This window comes from Trichoplusia ni, chromosome 11 (genome assembly GCF_003590095.1).
Source record: "Trichoplusia ni isolate ovarian cell line Hi5 chromosome 11, tn1, whole genome shotgun sequence".
NCBI classification, from domain to species: Eukaryota; Metazoa; Arthropoda; class Insecta; order Lepidoptera; family Noctuidae; genus Trichoplusia; species Trichoplusia ni.
Window position 1 is genome coordinate 2,457,711 of NC_039488.1, and position 24,225 is coordinate 2,481,935.

At 34.2% G+C, this 24,225-nt stretch overlaps 4 protein-coding genes across 6 annotated transcripts in view; 1 reads left to right on the forward strand and 3 right to left on the reverse strand.

The window, feature by feature from the left end:
• Positions 1-3,281, reverse strand: part of LOC113499108 (dorsal-ventral patterning protein Sog-like) — a 65,490-nt gene extending 62,209 nt beyond the window's left edge. Inside the window, exon 1 of one of the 2 annotated variants that reach the window (XM_026879468.1) lies at positions 2,651-3,281. In XM_026879468.1, the coding sequence (XP_026735269.1) occupies positions 2,651-2,765 (115 nt within the window). In that variant the 5' untranslated portion in view covers positions 2,766-3,281. The remainder of the gene's footprint in view (positions 1-2,650) is intronic. The other variant, XM_026879467.1, reaches the window with a different exon arrangement.
• A 4,338-nt stretch (positions 3,282-7,619) lies between these two features.
• On the reverse strand, positions 7,620-13,072 carry LOC113498854 (ADP-ribosylation factor 1). The gene is made up of 5 exons (XM_026879000.1): positions 12,962-13,072; positions 12,411-12,578; positions 11,549-11,658; positions 9,201-9,326; positions 7,620-9,060 (listed from the first exon to the last, which is right to left on the reverse strand). Exons 2-5 carry the CDS (start codon positions 12,556-12,558, stop codon positions 8,896-8,898), a joined length of 549 nt encoding a protein of 182 aa, XP_026734801.1. The 5' UTR covers positions 12,559-12,578; positions 12,962-13,072; the 3' UTR covers positions 7,620-8,895.
• Positions 13,073-14,005: 933 nt separating this feature from the next.
• LOC113498851 (putative methyltransferase NSUN6) lies at positions 14,006-24,153 on the forward strand. 2 transcript variants are annotated; one of them, XM_026878997.1, is made up of 7 exons: positions 14,006-14,457; positions 14,587-14,782; positions 15,100-15,256; positions 15,371-15,578; positions 15,752-16,042; positions 16,218-16,399; positions 23,907-24,153. In XM_026878997.1, the coding sequence occupies exons 1-7, from the start codon at positions 14,335-14,337 to the stop codon at positions 23,938-23,940; spliced, it is 1,191 nt and encodes a 396-aa protein (XP_026734798.1). In that variant the 5' UTR covers positions 14,006-14,334; the 3' UTR covers positions 23,941-24,153. The 2 variants fall into 2 exon arrangements, with proteins under 2 accessions (XP_026734798.1, XP_026734797.1); XM_026878996.1 differs by lacking the exon at positions 23,907-24,153 and adding an exon at positions 16,689-16,829 and having other exon boundaries at positions 14,007-14,457.
• On the reverse strand, positions 16,876-23,945 carry LOC113498850 (cytochrome P450 9e2-like). Its single transcript, XM_026878995.1, has 9 exons — positions 23,488-23,945; positions 23,074-23,225; positions 22,873-22,996; positions 21,562-21,680; positions 21,021-21,199; positions 20,667-20,746; positions 19,430-19,645; positions 18,010-18,261; positions 16,876-17,525 (listed from the first exon to the last, which is right to left on the reverse strand). The coding sequence occupies exons 1-9, from the start codon at positions 23,741-23,743 to the stop codon at positions 17,362-17,364; spliced, it is 1,542 nt and encodes a 513-aa protein (XP_026734796.1). The 5' UTR covers positions 23,744-23,945; the 3' UTR covers positions 16,876-17,361.
• Positions 24,154-24,225: the final 72 nt, after the last annotated feature.

A 24,225-nucleotide genomic window follows, 5' to 3' on the forward strand; every position in this document is an offset into this window, starting at 1 on the left:
TATTTTATAAGATACACGATGTGTTTTTTACTGTCGAATAACATAAATAACCTTTTAGGCAAATCATACCTGAATCGTAAATTGGTCCTATTGTCCCTAACTCTACTTCCAAGAACGATCGTGGCGTATCGACTTATTCCTCATCCTGTATTTTTTGTTTTGCATTCTGTTTATAAAGTGAAAATACTTAAAGTGACGTGTTCAGGTTCAGTAAAGATACGATTCCATGACTCTACATATGCGTATCAATCGATAATATAATAACGATAAACCACGTCACAATCAATCACAAATGTGACAGCCGAACTTGTCAGGTGACGAGCATTGGTGTCGTTCCGCGTTGTTTTCGTTTGTACTACAGTTACGCAAGCCTCAAACCTGAAATTAGCACGCCCTTTCAGCCGACACCCACAGCCATCGCACGTCACGCGTTTACGACGAATAAAGATCACTAACCATACCTGTATACATCGTATATGCACTGCAATTACCACAAAGTTCTAAGAGACAGCTTGTTGAGTCGACGAGGGACCCCAAATTAAACTAGTCAAAGGATTGTCAACGTGTCCACAATGGTCTCAAAATTTCCCGTCACGTCACGCCTTGTCTCGGCTGGCTGTCTAGACATCACACACGAAGACAACTTTTTTCTTTTCTCGGTAATACAATTTTTGGCAGAGTTCTTAATACAATCTTGGCAAACATTTGTAACTTTTATCACGTCCGGAAAATGAATGAAAGCTGTCGGCCGTGAGTCACGTTAGCCATCGACCGGGACTTAACAGTCCTTGCTGTCTATTCAAATAATAAAAAAATATGACATCACACGCGACACAAGGTTAATGCCGAACACTTAATTAGATGTGATAATATTATTTTACATCCATTATGAAATTATATTGTTATACAACGCGACGATAAAATTAAATAAAGACATGTTACCAGCACTGTGGAAAAATATATTTAAATTTAGTTAACGTATTATGCAATATCTGAATGATTTGCACATGCATAAATATAGCAATAAACAATAACAATATAAGACGATTTATTAATGGGTAATAAAATAAAGGCCTAAGCTAACATATTATAAAATCTTTAGTACGTTTGAGGCAATCGTCATAATACAATAAGATAAGATTGCAGAATCATACGACATTGATATTCATGTACATGTGCTCCGTGTATCGATGATATAACAACACAGACAACACAAATAAAACTTAATAAAACTGTATTGTGATAAGGGGCATTGGGTGGGCCAAATTAACCTTCTATTAATACATTTGTATCACAAGATATTGATAGCTCGGTTTGTACCTGTCTGTTGAACTAACAACATAATTAGATCATACATGAACTTAAGCAGCGGGATTTTCCACTTCGTTTAATTGCAGAAAACTAGTAGGATATAATAGTAATCGAGTGCCATTTCTCGTGGTAGGGGTCTTGTGACTGGACCTCGTCGGTGCGGACCTGACCTTCGCAATGCCTGGGTGATACCTACATTGCCTACGTTCGAAAACAAGTGCTGTCAATCAAAACTGGTCTACGCAGCCTTTTTATATTTTGATCAGGCGTGTTTATATCACATTAATCAATGTATTGGACTATCATGCTGATTCGTTTCTTGCGAATTATTTTGCGAGAATACCTTTTAATGTATTAGTTATTGTTAAGTGGTTACGGATGTTATAGCTTTATATTTAGGGTACAACTTAGTTGGCACTTAAAAGAATATTTATATTTTAGATTTTATAATTTAAACAGAAGCACTCAAGCTCTCACCAGTATTTGATATTAAAATATATTTTGGCGCCGTTTCTTTTTTCAAGTTAAGTTTTTACATTCTATTAGAATTCACAACTTTAAAAAAATCTTTTCAGTTTTCTCTGGAGTGCAGTTTGGGAAGTCTACATAATTTGAATCTATTTAAAACGTGACATTTGAGAGTAAAATAATATTTTTTAGTTATTTCACAATGGTGATATTTAAATATGTAACAAACGTAAACTCTATTACAAGCAAAGATGAACGCTTTTTAAGCCTTCCTGCCTCCAAACTGTTTAGTGAGCGTTAAACCACCAGAAAATATGCATATTCAGATTTTGACAGTTTATAATACTAAAGAGATTACCTTCGACGCGACTCTGTCCGATAACAGATTAGTTATTGTATCATTCTCCTAAAATAGAACCTCTCGACATTTCTCTCGGTTTGTTGATATTGTTGAGACGAAAGTCAACCGCTCTCACGTGGTATTGTGTTTATTATCCGCGAGTGCCCAAGCAGTATCGACTCAACTGATAACGATACGACGAGATATTGATAAATAGTTTTAAGCACCACCGGCACGCTAGTCCCCGCTGTGAGACTAATGCGTACGTGCGTTTTAATTGATCCAGTAGTCAGAGACCGGTGCGGAAACCTCGGAATGTAATTATTTACATAAACACACGTGCCTATAGCCGGCCACTTATTTCCCTGTGCGCGCGCTCACCGCGGCCGAGCGGCGCGGGCGGGCGGCGCGCTGACGCTGGGCAGATGAGAAGATCGATGTGCATTTAATTACATCGGACAGTATCGTTGGCAGCGCGTGCTATGTGCTATGTGGTGTGTGCGGGGCAGCGCGTGCGCCGCGGGCACTCACCGGCGGGGCGGGTGGTGCGGCGCGCGGGCTCGTCCTCGCGCAGGTCGGGCGCGTGGCGGCGCGCGCCTCCGGGGCCCGGCGCCGCCAGCGCCAGCAGCACCAGCGCCAGCAGCATGGCGCCGCTCTACACTGTATCTCACCAGGTCCGAGCGCTCCCGGCCACGAGCTCACTATTTTGGCCGCGCGCGCTGTGTTCGTACGGTAGGTGCAGCGAGCGCAGGTTCGCGATCGTAGCGCGCGACTCGCAGGCGTCGTCGTAGCGCGACGGCTGAGCCGGACTGAGACGAACGACGCGCGATTTCCCGGCTGATGCGGCGAGGGGGCCGGCGCGCCCCTCGTGGAAAACGCGGCAATAGCGCGGTGCGGGCGGGGAAAATGCAGCGCCGTCATCCGCCCGCCCCGCCCGTCGCCGCGGCGCGCCGCCCGCCACTCCACTACACCATTATCAAGTACCAATCATAATAACAACTTAATCCCTACTACTGCTTTCATTACTTTTATAAGTTAAGAAACAGTACCGGAATATAAACCTATGGATACTGGGTATAATTATAAACACGCAACGTGCATACGTTTACTGTTAATATAATTTCCAAACTATTTAAAAAACCGGATCAAAGTAACAAAAACTAATTTTTAAGTGGTAGAGCCATTAGTTTAAAACGTAAAAATTTATAGTCAACAAGTCAAGAAATATATTCGAATTTATAAAAAATGTGTCTATGCATTCAAGACATTTAAAAAATGCGATAGAACATCTTTAGCCTGAGTAGAAGCCAAAAGAATATTGATCGCTAGTTTTGTCGCTCTGTTTATGTAGTAATGATTAAATGTTAATGTGAATTACTAGATACAAACGCTTTATCTTTAGGCAACGTGAACCCAACAAGCTTTACAAGAAGCGGGAAATGTCGGCATAAAGATTTTTTATGAGCATTATAAGCATTTCTCAAACGCGAAATAATTTTTGTCATCAACATCGGTCTTTATATTAAAACGACATTTATTATTAGTTGTAGCTACGGCCGTCTACACTAATATTCATTATTATTTATCGAATTAAATTACAAAAGTTATCGATAATTTAATTTTAGGTCAAACATAATTCGTTCGTTATTTATTTTGTTTCTGATTTAATTTACAAGGGAATTGAGTTATCCCTGATTTTACGAGCCCACGGAATTAAATGCCTGTCATAAAAAAAACGCAAATTGTTATTGCTTTGTCTCGCCGCGACAAAATACGCTTAATTCAGACGTGTTTAACAGATTCATAAGAATTTACAAAATTACTTACATTTACTTGGTGCAGATCTGGATTTGGCATGGGGCCCAACTAGTCATATAATAAATATTTCATATCTTTGGCAAATATTAACAGAAATATCAATACTTAGCTCAATGCTAGAGAATTACTGTAAAAAGTGTTAACGTCAAAACCGATGAGAGAATTTATAAATAATTATTATGAGTATTACGACCTCATGACGGCTGTAGCGTGAAGTTGACGTGAAATCACACAAACACGCTACGTACGTAAATATAAACGAGAGCGTATTCAAAAACGTATGTATACGAGACAACGTATGGATAAAAAAATCTATTTCAAATCTTCTAAGATAATTTATCGATGATGTTTATATTTTTTCTAATGGATTATTTACTGAACTATCGATGGCGCCAAAATCGTTATTTAAAACCAACGGATAATCGTACAAGGCTAATCACTACGAATGTAACTGGATTAGGATTGCATAATATTAGATCATAATTTTTCATGACAGTGAGTCTAGAAAAAACCGAATGTGTCTTGGTAATCTACTTTAATAACAGTTCATTATTCAAATATTTAATGTCAGTGTTGTTTTTTTTTGTTTTTAACCGACAAGAATAAATTCAGTTTAAGAACAATATCTTTAGCATATCTGATTACTTTAATCTATTTTTTAACCACCATTCACCATTATTAGTAAGTATCTAGGTATTTTTTGTATCAAATAAAAAAAGCTTTCTATTTTAATTCATCGAAGAGTGAAAAGTATGATATAATATGTAGATACGTCACTCGTGGGATTTTTTTTGATCTTAAATTTAATTGGAAAAATTGTTAGTGTTCATAAACTTATCTCTTTAAGATGGTTTTATCACAACTCACAACATTTAACTTCAATTATCGGCAGGTAGATTAAATACATGGGGTAGGTACCAATATAAGAAGTATACCTAAATAAATATACCTTTTCATGTTATAAGACATACCATAGGTAGGTACAGTTATCTAAAAGTCCATACAAAAAAAACTGGTTTATGTCATAAACAATTTCTCTTAATTGATTTACGAACGTGCTTCATAGCAGGGCCAATTCTGCTATTTACAACGACCGAAGAATGAATGAAATTTGGCTTAGAATGTCAATTTTCTTATTCTCTTAAGCATTTTTCTACACAATAATTGGAAATTCCGTGCAGGACGGTATACTCAAGGTCAACACAAGTAACTTCCAATTATTGTATTGGCAAAATGCTTAATAGACTTTTCAATGGCCGATGTATGAATGGAAATTTGATTAAATTTGACACTATTCGTATTCTTCTAAGCATTTTGCCAACACAATCATTGGAAAATCATTGTATTGACCGTCAGAGTTTGGCCCCGTACTGAGTCTCCAATTATTAATTAATTATAGCTATATATTATAATAAAATTAAAATTAATTTCCTTTTATTTATCGGCCATTGTAAATAGCAGTATTGGAGCACAGTAGTATGTATGTATGTAGTAGGGTATGCGTAAAACATAAAAAAAAAAAACAAATTTAGATACTTAGTATTCCGCGGTAAATTAAGTGCCTACCTGGTAAAACTCAATGTTACCTAAAAATTAATGAAAACCTAATGAACCTCAAAAAATTTTGTCTGGAACACATGGTAGAGGTATAGTTACCTATTGACGATTTCCTATAAAGGAACTGTTGAATATTCTATATCATTACTTACAGTACCTACCTACATAATTTTTATAGTCCTAATGTTTAAAGATTTGTATAAAACACAAAATATCAGTTCAATGCGATGAATTATAACTATGGAAGAGAATAAATAACTACTCAACATGTGCACAATCTTGACCGTTTTTAATAATTGTGCACTAGCTAGCGACCGCGAGCACGCCTGCAACAAAACTAAAATGATCGCACGGGAGCACAAAATCGGGATGTTCCTAACCTATGTGTTAATTAGAAACTATCAGTTTACTAAGTTCTGTCTAAACCCGATCAATGGTTTTTGCGCGAGAGCTACAAACATCCATACATCCATATATACAAACTTTCGCGATTATAATATAAGTAGGATGAATTTTGTATCTACGCAATATCTTTAGGGTTATTGTCCACATTGTTCTTCGCTACGATACACTACGCTATGAGCTACGGAAGTACGCACTACGCAGCTACGAAGCGTTTACCGTCCAATAAATTCTAAGTGCCTATACCACCCACACAAAGCTTCCACAATATATCGCATTACTATTGACGTATACAAATGGAAATTTTATACTGAATAATATATTTACTAAGTAGGCAGAACTCCTACTCATCTGTTTCCCTTTATCTTGCATTACACAATGTGGTAACTATTAATGGTCGTAACGTCATAATAATGCGTATCGTATTTAAGTGAGAATCGATGATCTACTGTGATAAGTAATGTCGTCAAAGAATACTTTTTTATTTTTTTGTTCGCCTTTTACAATAATTTCAAAGACGTATAGACGTAGACGTTGTCTTCAATTATTGTACAACACGTTAATATTATTATTATTTAATTATATCTACTTATTATGAAGTAATGTTTCAAATATAAAGTTTGTAAAGGCATTATAAAAGTTGAAGTGCCTTGCACAATTGCTGCAGCAAATGTACGTGTAAGCAACTTATACCTTATTATTGTTTTTAACATTTTTTTATTCATATTTTCCAGTAACATTCAAATTACACTTTTTAATAAAATTTAGTAAATCAAATTAAAATGGAAAAGTGCTTAAAAAATTATTAATTTTCACTTAAAAATAATTTCCTATGCTAATTTTAAATTTTATATTTAATGTGAAAATCAAAAACAATGTAAATTGTTGAATGATATTGAATAAATAACTATAAACTATTAAATGCACATATTAACGAAACTTTTATAAACGAAAACTGTATCTAATGTTTATGTAGCTCACTTTTTGAAACATTTTCTCTGCTGCCTGCCAGTGATAACCTAGAAAAAATAAGATATCGGTTGCCCATAAACAAGAAACCTTTCTCTGGGAACAAGCGTGTGCCGAATTATATTAACTTTACGGGCGAAAATTAACATCGAAGCTGGCATTTCTGTTGATGTGACAAAGACAAAAAAAGACTATTAATTTCACTGAGTAGCTGGGAAGCCGATTTTATGTTTAAAATTAAGGGAAATTTAGAAATGTTGAGTTCATTAAAGTCGAAAGCCAATCTGAAAACGTCTCATTCGCAATTCTGCTCATCCCATACGCCTAAGCTGGATAAAAGCTAGTGTAAAAAGGCGACTTTCAATTAAATGTTTGAAGAAATAGGGAGAAAGGCAGAAATTGAGCAAAACTTTAAAATACCTTAGTCAACTTTTCTGGAAGGCAATTTGCTGTTATCTTACGCGTTATGACTTCGAGGAATGGGGAGAAGAAGTCAGGTGTTAAAAAATTTGTCTTAAATACTATGGCTACAAAAGTCATCTGAAATATTTAGTACAAATTAAATATTTGCTACCAATATGAGCGTAACTAAAACAACTGAAATGAATGATCTTGTTTTTAAGTAACTTTGTGTGTTTATTACGTTCATAATAATATAGTATTTATGAAAATGAATGAGTAAGGTTTATTACAGTTGGCTTCCCACGTCGGCCAGATGTTGAGTGGTAAATGTATTAAATCAAAAAATGAAACATTCGTGAGGATAATTTTTATTCCATAATACAGCATAAGATAAACCGGAATGTCACAATTCGCATTTTCATTACTTCTTGTTTCTCATAAAAATAAAAAAGAACCTCCTTCCATCACACTTGCCACATAGTTACTGCGATTCAACATTTTTTTTTTCTAAATTATTATAAAAATGCTAAGTTACAATTAATTGTGTAGAGCATGTACCACTGAAAATTCTGAGCACTGTTCCCTGTAGGCGGAAACACTTCTCAAAATGACACCGTTTATCTAATACATATTTATACCTAAATTACAAATTAATCTCGGATCGTCATGAGAAGCTGTTGACTGTAAATGCAGGTCAATCACAACGAGCCGTTTGAATAAGCGAGAATTGTACGAAATGGGTTTTGGATGTAAATACATAACAGCTTAAACTACCTAGATAACTTCATAAAAATAAACTACCATCGTTATAATAGGTCAGGTGATAATTACGCTTAGATGCACAAAACCGGTGACAATCATACAGAAAAAACAATGGATATCGACAAGTAAAAGCCACAAAGCGATGTGAATAGGCCGCAGCGGCGTTGCCGACCGGCGCCCGCGCACGCTCTGCCCTCCTGCTCGCATCCCGGTGACCGATAGAACCTACGCTCCCGAATACTGTTTGCTAAATGTACCTACCTACGTAATGTATATTGTAGGTCACTAATCATTAACTAAATAATTAAAGTCATCAATTGTGAATTAACTTTAAATACTTTATTGCGACAACTTATTCCACATAGTATACATATAAAACATGTTATGATGTGATTCACTTTATCACGAGTCAGCTACAAACCTATCCACATCACAATGCACGATCATTCAGCGAGTCTAGGTACCACCGTTTTGCTCCTTCGTATATTTATTAATATTGAAAACAAATCTGCAATAATTTTGTATCGTCTTTACACACTATTTTTTTGTTCGACGTCGTCAGGGATCGATCAAACAGCGCATTCAAATATAGTGGACCCTTACACCACATCGCTAAGTAGCATGGTTTATTTGTACACTTACCACTCAAATACCAAAATTAATTTAATACGTCATTTGAACGCAAGTGGTTCTGAGTGAATGCGATGCTCGATCGGTCACCGGGCGACGCATATCAGTAATGCATCGCAGGTTAACTCACATAATACATTGTATTCAATATTCAATAGCAAATAAAGTTAACATATCTTAAACCATAGTCTCTTTCAGTAATCAGATTTGTCTGTGAGTTGGTAGCGCACATGCGGTTAGCGGTTGGCGTTCTTCAGTTGGTTGGAAAGCCAATCGAGGCCTTCGTAGAGGCCGTCTCCGGAAGTGGCACACGTCGCCTGAATGTACCAGTTGCGGTTGCGCAATGAATGCAGTCCCAACTTGTCCGTTATCTCAGCTGCATTCATTGCGTTTGGCAGATCCTAGCAACACAAAAAAGCATTTAGTGTGATAATTGTACTCCTTCAAATATTTACACCAATATCAGCAGAGGAAATGTGCTAAGAAAAACGTAAAGTTGTTTAACACAAAAATACTAGTCTTTTATAAAATATAGGGTTACCTGTTTGTTTGCAAAGATCAAAAGTACAGCATCCCGTAGTTCGTCTTCACTTAACATTCGCATGAGCTCCTCGCGCGCCTCGCCAATACGCTCTCGATCATTACTGTCTACTACAAAGATGAGACCCTGAAACAATAACACAATAGAATAGAATTTTGTATGAGACGATTGTACCTCTACACACTACTACTTGACGGCAGGAACATTCAAAAGATTAACGATAATACTTCCGTATATGATAAAGACTTTATAAATATAATGTATATGAGAAAATTAAATTGCTGGAAGTAGTAGATTAGTTTATTTGTACCTAGTATAATTCCGCCCATCTTGAAATTATTTTACAACACTTTCGAGAAGCAATAAATTGATACCCAACAAAACTTGGTTTAATCTATGATTACACAAATACTTTAGCCCAGTTGTGGACAAAGTTCATTACAATATATTTAAGTCAACCGTAAAGCTTTAAAATAACCAAGTCAAGTCATACACTATCACATACATATAACTCGATACCTATCCATTATCTGATAATAAAATTTCTGCGAATTTTGTCAGAATGTGAAACAGAACAAAACATAATCTGTATTATTATATACATAGTTTCGATTCGTCACACATTTATGGTGAATTTGAATACTACTTACGTTTGAATATGAAAAAGTTTAAGAGCAGTGCATTTTACATAACTATATGAATTATCATACAAATCAATTCTTCCACTTATTAATTTTGCCCTTTGCCCTTCAGGGCAGCCATTAAAGTGATCCTGGATATTTTTTATCAATTAATATTTATATGCCTGAGCCACGGATAATCTATTTGGTTGAAAATAACTCTTATCGCAATAACGAATTTATCGTAATATTTCTAAGCTCAATAATTATTATCAAAACAATAAAAGCCAAGGCAAACAAGTCTAAGACGAAGCTAAGTAAATTTAAATTCGTCCTATCAACTCCAGTATGCTAATTCATACGTCGTAATTCGTATTCTATAAACTACGCACAAAATTAAATACATGAGTTAATAAATTACGTAATTACTAATCGACACAGACAACAAAATAACTGCAATGATTATTTAGTGTGTTAATAGTACACGACTTACTATGTGAAGTTTTTGTTTGATCTAGACTATAAATAATTTTAAGTTACCAAACAATATTAGAACCTTTCAATCAGTAATTGTTAATTATGATGCAGAAATAACGCAAAAGTAGTGTAAAGTGTGACAAAATTTTACAGTTGGACTATCTATAAAACATTTGTTAACTAATGAATGAGTCATGTGTGAATAAGTGAAATGGCCATAAACTCATAATTAAACCTATAAAAATGATATTCATAATTTATTAATAATTAACCTAATTAGGGTTACTACACTACTTTACTGATTTTTTTCATAATTTAGTTTATTCTATGTCTAAGTTTGCTATATTGCAAAATATTAAAATGGATAACTATAAAAGTCACATACATGCATACACAAAACATAGCATCCTACCCAACAAAGCAATCCACTCCTGAGTAAAAATGATTGTGGTGTGATAATGGTGTCCCATAACTCAAAACAAACTACATACATCCTCAAAAATGTAAGCAGTAAAATAGTTCTTAATAAGAACACACAAATCAAAAGGATATGTATCATTAAAATCTTATGAGATAGAAAGCTTTAGGCTTTAACAATAAGAGAAGTGAAATCATCTGTAAGTATTAAAGTTAGAAACAATGACCTACTTTCACAAATGTATGATTATAAACAGCATGAGACACACATGTGACATTCATTTTCTGTCATTGTAGATAAATTGATAAAACATTGTAATTTAACCTATATTTTTACTAAATAAAAAAAAATCAATCAATTCAGCATAAGCTATGTACTTGGGACCACACCCATTATTACCAATTGTGTACATACTGCCAGTTAATTCAATAAGCTTACTGAATTTTGTGAAAGAATGCAGTATTATTACTAATGAACCTCTAGATTATATATACTAACTGCCACATTGTCATGTTCTACGTTAACTTATGACTCACAGAGAACTGCCAACCTATGAAGTATGCCTGCCATAGCTAATTTCATATGTAACATAACATAAAGCAAATTTAGAATATTAATACTTTACTTTATTATTCTATATAAACAAGATTTTGTATTAATACCTGACATTGGTTAACATTACTGCAGTAATTCTTGAATCAAACACTCCTACACTTGCCATAAAATCACATTATTATAGACATTTTTTTCTATAGCAATGAATGTTGAATCTGATTGAGGATTTATAGCTGAAATATAGACAAAAACAATAATTTAAGGGAATTAGCACTGACCTGTGTGTTCTGGAAGTAATGCCTCCACAGCGGCCTGATTTTGTCTTGACCACCGACGTCCCACACGGTGAAACTGATGTTTTTGTATTCTACAGTCTCCACATTGAATCCTGAAAACAAGTTTCATAATGATGACACACACACATACACAAAATTGTAAAATACTGTTGCCACCATTCATTTACATTTGTTTTAAGTATGGGAAAAGTACTTATTGTGGAAACTTGGTACATTATGCAACAATAGTTTTTCATGGTGTTTTTAATGATTCAATAAACTTTTTTATTGGTTGTCATGCAATTTCATATTTGAATTGTTTAACAGTGTACAACATAAATTTGATCCATTTTGTAAAATGATTTTCAACATGTTATCCACTACAGTTACAGCTATGGAATTTAATTAAGAATGCTAGTATTTATACTAATTAGATTATAATTTGTAGACATATCCCTTTTTCTGAGTTAATAAATATCACTTATCACAAATGAAATCAATCTTAAGTAAGCTAGATAACAATTAGTCATTGTAGCTTTATTATGTTTTAGGCAATCATTTTTTAATACAGATCAAATCAACATGAATACTATTTCCTTATTTAGAGTATGGAAATCATATCTGTTAAGTAAATGGTATATCTACACAGATTGTTTTTTTAACATATGGATACAAAAATACTTAGAACTATTTTTTTTTGGTATAACATGATTTCTTGAGGCAATAAAGTTCATGCACAACATTAGTTTTCATTTTTCATTTATCATGATGACATATTGCTTGGTGGAGATTTTTTCTTGTAACTTTAGATTATCTTTTCAAGACAAAATAAAAAAGTAAAACGGATTAATGAATGAATACTCACCAATAGTTGGAATCGTCGTGACAATTTCGCCTAATTTAAGTTTGTATAGGATTGTGGTTTTACCAGCCGCATCCAAACCGACCATCAATATTCTCATTTCTTTTTTGCCAAATAGGCCTTTAAATAAATTCGCAAACATATTCCCCATTTTGAAGTTTTGCGATTAGTCTGGAATAACAAACATTTATTAGAAACTTAACATAATCGTACTGAGTCATCCGTCAAGTCTGCACGTTATTTCAATCAATGATAATGACATGGCAGGCCTTACTGAAATTTGACGTAGAATGTTTTCTTACGTAGTAAATTGCAACTACAAAATACTTTGATAAAACGAAATAATTAAATATACACGACTAAAGAATAGGCACTAGCTACGCTTGCATCGTTCAACAAGGGTAATTTACAACAAAGATTGCCCGACACCGCTGTTGGTCTTAACTGCGGTCACCACCCTCGGTTTGTAAAGTATACAAATCGTAACTTACGGAGTTTTTTCGATATTCCAATACCAATAATGATTAATAGGAACAAACAAATGGAAAACTTACACTTTCTGATGCCAATTTTAACACAATCAAGAAAAAAAGCTTTATTTCAGTGGATTCTATACAATTCGCTCGATGTCAAAATGGCGGCGAACGTGGAAGTTGTTCGTGCCTATGCCACGTATTGGAAAAAAGTGGCCAGACACAATAAAAAAATATTTTAAATACACGATAACTTCACGTCTGTCTTTAATTGTTTATTACTGTAAATTAAGTATAATGGACTTATAATTTTAAAGGAATAAGTAGTGACAATATCGTTTTATTGAAACACTCTTAATTAATACCTACTTGGTAAACCGCAACAAACGACACACTACGCTCTTGAGTCCTATACGTTAGATAACAATTAATTTAAAATTCGCGTGATAAGCACTTCTTTCGTATTATATGCGCCTCAGTTACAAGATCCTGTAGCCAAATGGTAGTCATTTTCCTCTTTTATTGAATATTATACATGAGTAATACCATCGGGTTTATTAAATGCTGACGTGGCGTGGCCACGGTGTTTCTTCCATCATATCCACTTATGATTCATGAAAGGCTAGATGATGTTAAGAAGTGGAAAACCACTTTAAAATTATGTGGAGGCCTAATTTGCAGGCGAATACTGTCGTCTTTCTTCTAATGTTTTAAAGTTTAAACTTATCTAGTATTTTAACAAGCAGAAGATTGAATGATACCAGTTTAACGGGATTAAGTTTTTGTTCAGCATAAAGGAAGCTTTTAGTAACCAAGTATACATCATATACAGAAAAATAAAGCAACTTTTCTTGAAATGTTTTTATTAACAAAAGTCTTAAATGTACTCGTAGGCAGTTTAAAAAATACTGTCGAAGCTATTTCGAAATTACAGCAAGATAAGCAACAGCAAAACTTATTAGTCAATAAGTTTAAGAAGAAATGCAATTTAATCATTTGACTCCAGCATTATGATCACCCGGAACCGTACGACAAAAGTTTATTTTTACAACTCATACTAAAATGACTGTAATTAAAAATTTACAGTAAAGTTGTGCCGATATTGTGTGTACTGGCTTAACAGAAACGTCAATGTCACGGATGTCGACGTAAATATTGCGATGTAAACATTACTGGTGTCGGTGCGTGAATCAGGATAATAACTGTTTCCCAATAAGTTGCAATTTCGAATTTTGTTGAATAAGACATGGTTTCTAAAATAAAATAATCAAATTACGTTGAATAATCGGTTATTGAACCATACATTTATTTATTTACTTCAATGAGTTATAAACGGCATAACCTATATAACGCAAACAATTTCAATTTTCATCAAGATTTTAATTTTGATTGTTAGTACCTAATATGTTATATATTAATTTACACGTACAATAATTTTGAATAGCAGTGAAAACATGGAAGTTATAGAATGTAACGAATTAAAACTTTGGTTATCGCAACCCCCAAAGTACACAACATTTAGAATAAATGCATTGAAAACCTTCGATAAAAGTATATTAGAGGAATTTCTTAAGTCTGTAAGTATGTTTTTTATTTAGACTTTTTATTATTAGTCTAAAATATCAATGTTATAAAATCAATTGTAGTAACAAATTAAAAATATATGACTAGGTCACAGTTACAGCCTCGGATGTTAAACATTTCAGCAAAGCAAAGAGCTAGGAGCAAGCCAAATCCCAAGATATTACTTTGTCAGACCTGATTGCCTTGTACTTGAGCAATGGTCAGATGAAGTAACAGTAGAGAAAACTGGGATGGATGTGATTGTGGATGCAGCCTGTGCTGCAGCCGTGTTGAGGGGAGCTCATGTTTTTGCACCTGGAGTTCTTGGTCTTCCTGTTAGTAAGTTTATTTTTGTTGGTATCCTGAGAGTAAAATACTGTGATGTGTGTAATAGTGATTTTGAAATTTTTGGGAAGGAATTGTGAATACCTTATAATATTTATTATTTTATCCATGAATGTCTGTATAGTTTGGATGTCTTTGTGTATGTGACTTGAATGTTTGTGACACCCCTGCAACACTATAATAAATACCTAAAAGTAGTTTTAAAAAGAACCCTTATAAATTAAATGTCATATAATATTAATAACTTGTTTGTTTAGCTGTTGATCAATTTCCAAACAAAACTGTAACTTAATTATGTGATTACATTTCAGATTGCACACTAGAAGAAAGAGTAGATATTTATGGAGACCTGGAAGGCCATTGCAAAAGAGGTCTTAAAATACAATATGAAGGTAGAAAACAGTATGTAGGGACGGGATACTTGAAAATGTTAAGACCACAGTTATATGATAAGGGAGTCCAACCCAGGTGAGAATTAACAGTAGTTATTTTTATATAAGTAATATAAAGCAGCCTACAACCTGTTCATAAATCAGATCACCACATTATAATGACACTTATTTATAACTTATTTTGTTTTAGTGGAATAGCAATTCATACTGTCCTACCAGCATCAAAATTACCTGTAGTCAATGAAACATTATTTCCCAAAGGAGAAGTGCTCCTACAGAACCTACCTTCCATTGTCTGTGGGTGGGTAATGGATGCTAAACCTAATGAGATAATTCTGGACATGTGTGCAGCACCTGGTAATAAAACTACACATTTGGCTGAAATGTCAAAAGACCAAGTTAGTAATCAAGCTGTTTTTTCTTTAGCTATCATGTCCCACTGCAGGGCTAAGACTTTCCTACCATTCTTCCACCCTGAAAAGCATATTTTGGTGTTGCATGCCGCAGTTTTTCCTTATTTTGTTTACATTTTATTCTTAACACACTACTATATTATCTATTATCTTTACAGGCAATTATTATAGCAGTAGATAAAACTCCTCAGAGGACAGCAAAAATCAAAGAAAATTGTGATTTGCAAGGCATTTCTTGTGTTACTTCTTATGCCTATGATTCAACCAAATGTTGCTCAGAAGAAAGCACTGGTATAAATAATGGGCCACCTTTCCCGCCAAATAGTTTTGATAAAGTGCTACTAGACGCGCCTTGCAGTGGATTGGGCCAACGGCCCCAACTTATGAACAAAATGACGCCAAAGATGGTTGGGTCCTTTAAATGTATTCAGAGAAAACTAATAGCAGAAGTAAGTGTAAAATAAATATGTATAAGAAAGTTATGTATCCACTAGTTGCCAGCCTCTGTAGTAGAATGGGCCAAATGTGTTTTGATTATTTGGCTATGTAAATTCTCTTGTAACTTTGCTTATTATCATTACATGTTGTTTTTATTGATCACAACTTCACTTATTTCTTTTACAGGCAGTAAAAGTGTTAAAAGTTGGCGGAAAACTGGTTTACAGTACATGTACTATTACAGAAAGTGAAAATGAAGGGATGGTAGCTTGGGCACTTGACAAGTTTCCATCTTTAAAGTTAATACCAGCAGAACCTCTTTTGGGTGGTCCAGGGTTGCCTAACAGGGGTCTCAATGATGAACAAAGGTAATTATATAAATCTTTATTTTAGATAATTTTACAAAATATAAATTACTGGCAAGAATATTGTTGCGTTAAAGTTGATCTAGATGATGCAAGGATATTGCGGAAGTCGGGATTCTTAGTCGGCTATGGATAAAAACACCATTTTTTATAACAATTGTTTGTAGTTCTACAATAGGTTGTAGCTCGCACGATATTTCTCGCATCATTTAAATAAGCTTTAAATATTTGTTGTACTCTTTATTCTCCACAGCACTTTGTTATCACATTATTGTGGATATTTTGTTTACAGATCACTGGTACAGCGGTTTGGACCAGAAATTGACGATCTAAGGCCAGTAGACACCTTATACAAGGAGTCTATAGGATTCTTTATAGCGGCATTTATAAAACTACCATAACCTTATAAATGAAAAATAAAAGCTTATGCATATTACCGTATTTAAATGTCGTGATTCCACGACTAATAAAATAAAACCTTTTCGTTAATCTCATTTATATTTTGAGTTTAATTCTGATACCATCATCTAATGAATAAGGCTACAGAATAATTTTTAATTTACGCCTTATTTAATAATACTTCAAAAAATATTCCAATACATGTCGTTAATTTAATTTCATTACTATCCATTTTTTTTAGTTACCTAAAATCAAAATAATACTGGTATTTTTTCAAAATTACTATGAATTGGTAGGTTAGATTGTAAATTACCTACCCGAAAAGGTTCTCATTAATCTATTCACATGTATAAGTTATCAAATGCACATTATCAAACAAATCATTATATAATATTAAACTCTGAATTATACTTGAACATATTAGGAACAGCAATACTTTCAATCATTTGTACTTTAAACACTGGTAACTATCGAGTATTTTTAAAGTTGACAGTTTATAATGTCGTGCATTCGAGCTACTTACTTATTATGCATTTTAAAATTATACCCAAACGGTATATTTTGCCTTACAACGATTCAATGTGAACCCACAAGCCACCTTGGGCTTTGAGCAACAGCGATCTCTTGTCAAACTGTATTGGGTCCACAGTTTTCTCGCAGGCCGAAAACTTAAAGTTCTTTAAGAGCTCAACCATCGCTAATTTTGCCGACAGCATGGCGAAGCGTAGACCTGCAATAGATAATAATAACGAAATCAAATTCCAGCAATAAAACATAACACAAACATATAACACAACTTCTTTAAATGCCTGTAAAATCAGTAAATGTACGTCGATATCTCCAACCCATAACCAAAGTTTTAAAGTAACGGTAGGTGAATTATTGGGTTTTGATTATTAAGTTTACTGTTGTAAACTCTGTAGTTAATAACCCACAACTTTTACACAACGCAAGCAAAACTTGTATTCTAACAACTGATAAACGTATTTATATATTTCTAAATATGTACCTATATTTTATAGTAAATTACACCCAAACACAGAATAAATGATCGTGGTCATCACACAAACATTGGTTCTGGGCGGGAATCGAAACCACGACTTTCGGGTATAGCAGTCAGAGGGCGTCTAAACACAATGTATCAAGGGGCAATACTACGCGCAACGCCGTCTCTCGCAACAATGCTACTTTAACAGTACTGATGAAGTACATACCAATGCAATTCCTAGGTCCTGCACCAAAGGCTAAATATAAATGTGAAGCTCTGTCCTTCTTGTCTTCATTCATGAATCTCTCTGGGCGGAACTCTTGCGGCTCTGGGTAGTATTCAGGGTCCATATGGATACCGTACAAAGGTATGGCGACCACGTTGCCAGGGCTCAGCGTGATGTTAGTTCCAGGTATAACGTATGGCTTCGTGCAAACTCTATCCACACGGGCTAGTGGTGGATAAACGCGTAACGTTTCTGAAAAAAGAAACTTAGTTTTAGAACTGTACGTGAACTTCCATGTAAAACGGTAATAAAAACTACCAAAATTAATCATGCGTAAGAGAGATGGTTTAATTTTTTGCACCTAGTACATAAAATGCCATTTACAATATTTACCCTATACTGAAATTTGCTTTGCCGTTATTGAAAAAAAAATGTTATAAGTAATACTGACGGCATCATGAATAAAAATAGAGGAGTAGGTGGAAAGATAATTTATAATTGGCTGCACTGAAACAATAAACATATACACCAACAAAAAAAATGTGCCGATAACAAATAATGTTTCTAAATACAAATAATCGAGGTCATTACGATTATCTCTGCAACCAGAGTTCATCATATTTTTATCAGCTTTAAAGTCAATGTTAAAGGTTAGCATTTAGGGTTGCTACATATCTCACGGAAAATTAATGGTAGGTATAACACCAAACCAGGCCAATGTTACACTAAAATTATGATTAAAAATTCGATAGTATGCTAGTGCGTGTGTAGTATGCTTGTTACTGTTTCATGTAGAAGTTCTTAAACGGCTGAACCGATTTCGATGCACTTTGATATGGAGCTAGCACCTTAGATTAACACAGGATACTATCCAGCTTCGTTACAGGAGGGTTATGTTTTAACTCTGGCTGCTATACAACTTCGTCAGGGGGTTATTTTTTTTGCAGCTATAACCGACATCCAGGCAGGCAAAGTAGCGAGTTACAGTTAGTAATGTATAAAATTTAAGGAAACAGATAGATTGTAGATAATTTAATCATTCGAACTCACGCACTATTGACTAGCGCATTCTCTTTGAGTTAGATATGTGCCAACCCTTACTAATAGCTACATATGTATTTTTTTAAAGAAGATAATTATTAATTAACTGATTCTGGACCACATGCATTTATTAGGTGTATCCTCAATATTTTCGTCTCGATAAGTTTTTGTGCCTTAAAAGGCAGGCAATGAACAGTTAAAAGGTGACATCATTCACATGTATTAGGTCATCGAATGTGCTAGAGTGGGGGCAATTAGGGCTTGTCGTCAACTAGGCCACAGCTTGTTTAGGAGCAACGCGCTCGCCGGGGTATGAGAGGATCTAACAGTCAAAGGACAGCAGTTAACAGTTAAAGGAAGAGGTATTTACACTATTTACCTAGTAAAAATCCTTCCAGATAATGTAATTGAGCAAGGAGGTCGTAATCCACTTCTTTTCCTTCAGTCATTTCCTTAATATGAGCCCGGAGTTTCTCCTGTAACTCCGGTTTGGTAGCCATGACGTGGATAGCGAAGGATAAGAGAGTGCTAGATGTCTCGTACCCGGCGATCAGGAACAATAAGCATTGCGCATCAATGGTGTCATCATCGAGATCTGTAAGGCACAATTTATAAGCTATTAATATTTATTCAAGGCTTAATGTCAAATAAGTCATCAAAAGGTTACTGAACGCAACCAAGGATATATCGTAGGTACGTAAAGTGGAATTCAAATATACCCTTTGTCAAGCTTTAAAAAAATACTTAAAAAAAAATGTGACCTATATTAAACTCAACAACATGTGACGGCATTTACTCAGTAAAAATAAGGCACAAATTTTATTGAGCACATATTTTTGGTCTTCAAGTAGTATAAAAATATTTGGGGCGATATATGTACGTATGAATTCGAATATACATAATACTTTCAAGTTTTATGTTTTACCATTCGTTAGGACAATAAACTCTGTAATAAATCTTATATTAAAGCTTATTTGTGTGCGACTGTCTACATACAACACACGTGTACGATTCGTAATATTTCACATCTGCTTGAGAAGTGTATTGACCTACATCGATATATATAGAAACAACTTTGTTTTAAGTAACTTAATAATATATTTTTTGTACCGAGTAGAATGGCAATCCAGTTCGAAATAAAGAAAAAACATAAGAAATAGAAAGGCAGGGAGATTACAGCCCGTTTGTGTTTCTTAACAATGAAATAATTAAATCTACTCTTTCCCATCCAACCACAAGGTTATTTAAGATTAAATCTTTCCTAATTTACCTAGTGGGAATGGAGTGATTGTCTTGAAATCAGGTCAATGACAGACACGAGATCTCACGGGTAGTATGTACACTATACAATAAACGTTATCATAATGACATACATATCTAATTCATACACAGAGATAATACAACGTCAAAACAATTTAGAATTGTGCATTTTGCACTCATTAGAACTGTAATGCAATATTGTGTGACATATTCTATTTAACATTCATCTATCATTTGCTTTACCGATAGGTACAGTTTAAATAAACAAGGAGTCCGGTCTTATCGTTGTGCACATAATACGAAGCAGATAAGTAGCAAGTTTGTTTTATATAGAGGTACCTGAATGCTATACTTACGAATATCAGCTTTCGTTTTCCCCGACTCTGATTTCTCTTTATCGGAAAAATCAATTAGAATTTGGAGGAAGTCGTTTTGTCTGAAAACGCGTTATTTTAATATTAATTCATAGATGTAAAAGCAGTGCACTGAAACTTAAATCAACGTGGTGGGATGATAGCAGTTGGTTGAAACGGGCGTAACGACGGGCAACGACACCTAGGGGCTTAAGTGTCGTTCAACTATTCTTAGTAAGGATGTCCACTTATTGTTCAATTATATCAATGGGAAAGGTCTTGAGACCACTTAATGTAGTCACTTTAATAGTTGAAAAATATTTGTATGTATAAATCTTCTTATTCTTAACAACTTACTTTGCTCCCGACTTTCTTCGTTCAGCCTTCGCCGCTTTCAAGATCCTTACCATCTCTTTTGCAGAGTCCAGGTTCAAAAAAGAGAAGTTCAGAAACTTTATCAATTGTGGCATGAATATCAGGAAGAAGAATAACAGCAATCTTTTGTGCAAAGGCATATAATCGTACTTTTCAGCCACCTGAAAAAATAGAATACTATTTTTTAATCAACATCTTCATAATTTGAGTTTTGCTTTACTTATGTAAGAGGTCTAGATAAAGAGAGTTGGACACATACTCCAAAATAAACATTTTTTTTTAAATTTTGAGGTAGGTATAATATAAAATCCAATTAAAATTTTATTGTCACTTGCAAATATCAGTTGTTAGGGGTCTTTGATTGAACTTTTTTGTATTCTGAGATAATTTTTAATCTAAAGTATAACCTATGCATTGTGAAAAATATATTTTTAAACAAAAAAGGTAATTAAATGATAAGGTTGATGAATGCGACGTTATTTCAGTAAATATTCGTATATTTTTGTATGTAGGTATTACTTACGGTGAAAAAATGTGCGTTTTCATCGGTCAAGGAATCTGATTTTATTCCAAAAGCACATGTTCCAATTACTTCTAACGTGAAGTGCCCTATAGTCTTCTTCATCTCAACGTCTTTTTTGTCTGTAAGATAATGAAAGTACTATCATAAAACCTACCAATATCAAAGAGAAAGTTAAATAAATATAGTATTGATTCTAAAATGCATCTCAAATCGACCTAATCTTTATGCATCATCGTTTTATTCCGCATTCGCTCGCTTAAGCATCGTTACATCACTCATCCGTGTCATGTGATGTAAGATACAATGTTACTTAACGCGATAATGAAATAATCTCTTCGTCCCAAGTTTAGGCTAGGTGGGAACTTTGACTCAAAGTTGTGGTTTCTTAGAAAGGAGCTTTCCTGTTTCTATGGTGCCGCATCGCAACGCATTGAATCGCGTTTCCGTGATTCATAAAATAGGGAAAGTGTTAATTACTACGGTGGTGTAGCCGGTTAGAGACCGGCACACCTCTCCGCCTTCCTCAGTCTTTCTCGAGTCCGGAGAGTCCGGATTGGCTGAAAAAGGCGCGGACTGCGATATTTTTGACCGCGGTGATATCTCCTGCGGCCTAATGTCGTACCGAAGTATGGCAACAAAATAAATGTATTATTTTTAAATTCATTGATGCATTTTTACTGCTGAGATTTTGCCGAATGCGCAAAAACTAGGATCAATTCATTTGATTGCTTTGATATGTCATTGCGTCGCTTTGTTCCAAAGATTATATGGAATGGTATAACGGTGCAGCGAATATCCGTCATCTAGTACAAAATAGTCCTAGTGCGCGTCTAGGCTTATCTCGAACGTGTAATACAGGGCGACCACTATATCCTGACGTCATGCTGGGTATAATGGTCTATGCTGTTGTAATTACGATATTATTAAAGGATTATTTTGAACTGCAAAAGAGTATTTATTTTTTTATCACTGTCGCAACTCCGGCGAACATTTATAAATATCGCATCCGTTTTTTATTTAGAATACAAGTAACTTAAGAATGATTGCAATTTTGCCATGTCATGTTAAATGTCATTACCCCTCTAGCTCTTCTGGCTTAGACAAAGCCTAATATAAAACATGGTGTTACATATTGCCATGTTACATGTCTGATGCAATCAGTACATTTAATTACAGACCTATTTACTTCAATTTGTCAAGTAATTTATAAATATTTATTACTTTATACTATACTGATAATTATTGATAGGTCACTATGCCAACCCTTTTGTTCCAATAACCTTTATATTAACTTGATATGTATATGCTTACCATATTGCTTTAAAAAGTCAACCATTTGATTTGAACAGTATTGAATAAGAGGCAGCATATTTCTTAGACGAGAGGAACTGAAAACTGGTGTTAATGTGCTTCTTACACCTTTCCATTCTGCACCCTAACAAGAAAGAAAATATATTTCGTATATCATTTTTTTTTTCAAATTTAATTTAATATTGTAAATAAAATAATTACCTTTAAATTAAGCAGTGACCGGCTCCAAAATTTTGGTTCTTTGCTGTTCAATGATATTCTATCAGTGAAATGATCAAAATCTCTTATCATAACAACTTTGATTAGATCAGGGTCAAGAAGACTTAGAATAGGTCTTCTCCCTTCAAAGAGACCTGTAAAAAAGAAAAGCCTTAAGGAAATCTTGCAGTAAACATAGTAATAATATTCTGTAATTGTTTCAAAATACCTAATTAAAAATTAAATCACGCGTTACTCGTTAGTCATAATTTTCGGGTAGTCAATAATTATTATGATATTGTTGAGTTTTTAAAACACCAACAGCATAAGTTTTGTCAAGAATATCCTCTATCTCTATCCTCTCCACAAACCTGCTTTATCTTTATCACCTTTGTTTCGTAAAAATAAAGTACTTACCACCATATCTATTTCCTTTGAAGTAATTATATGCTTCTAATTGAAAATCGTGGAAGGATTGGGTCCCTCGAAGTCTGGGACCCAAATTGCCCAAGAAAATCACTGGCTTTTTGTACGGAATCCCTTTCTTTTCGAAAAAGTCGAAGTTCTTCGTATAGTAAAAATATAATGCGAACAGAGTTGTTAAAAACAAGAGTAACTTCCAATCCTCTAATATAAATAATAATAACTTCTTCGAGCCGCTAAAGTATTCCATTTTTGCTGACAAAACAAAGACTTATTTTTTTATAATTTTTAATTTTAGCGACGCACACAAAAGTGTGATGTTATTACGTATACTCAGGGTATTGTTTTCCTTGTGTCTTTATACGTGCCAATTTTTTAGGTATTACGTTAAATTAATTTAATTATTTTTATAGCGCTGCGCCGTCGACTTTTGTGCCGAACTTATGAACCAGACAATACATTTCAATTCATACATAAATAAATACTGATAGAGACGAAGACGCAGATCGTAATGGATAACAGCTGTCAAGCTGCCAATTAAATCTCTCTGTCATGGCTGTCATCCTGGTAATGTTAAGACTGCTACGGGCTTTGAACTCAAGACTCAATTTCAACGTATTTTTCTACATTAACCACTCCTCCCCGGTAGGTGATAAATTCGGTATATATTTCACTATTGTCTCAAATTGTAATTTATTTTTATATCACAATGGGAATAAAATCTCCAATCAA

Bases quoted from the DNA above. Each gene is read 5' to 3' on its own strand.
- LOC113498854 (XM_026879000.1), bottom strand. From the start codon at position 12,558: ATGGGGAATATGTTTGCGAATTTATTTAAAGGCCTATTTGGCAAAAAA. The intron at 11,659-12,410 runs GTGAGTATTCAT...ACTTGTTTTCAG, and splicing joins CACGACGATTCCAACTATTG to GATTCAATGTGGAGACTGTA. The intron at 9,061-9,200 runs GTAACCCTATAT...TTGTGTTGCTAG, and splicing joins TGATCTTTGCAAACAAACAG to GATCTGCCAAACGCAATGAA.
- LOC113498851 (XM_026878996.1), top strand. From the start codon at position 14,335: ATGGAAGTTATAGAATGTAACGAATTAAAACTTTGGTTATCGCAACCC. The intron at 14,783-15,099 runs GTAAGTTTATTT...ATTACATTTCAG, and splicing joins AGTTCTTGGTCTTCCTGTTA to ATTGCACACTAGAAGAAAGA. The intron at 16,043-16,217 runs GTAAGTGTAAAA...TTTCTTTTACAG, and splicing joins AGAGAAAACTAATAGCAGAA to GCAGTAAAAGTGTTAAAAGT.
- LOC113498850 (XM_026878995.1), bottom strand. From the start codon at position 23,743: ATGGAATACTTTAGCGGCTCGAAGAAGTTATTATTATTTATATTAGAG. The intron at 20,747-21,020 runs GTAAGTTGTTAA...ACGCGTTTTCAG, and splicing joins CGAAGAAAGTCGGGAGCAAA to ACAAAACGACTTCCTCCAAA. The intron at 18,262-19,429 runs GTAAATAGTGTA...TTCTTTTTTCAG, and splicing joins TCTGGAAGGATTTTTACTAG to AAACGTTACGCGTTTATCCA.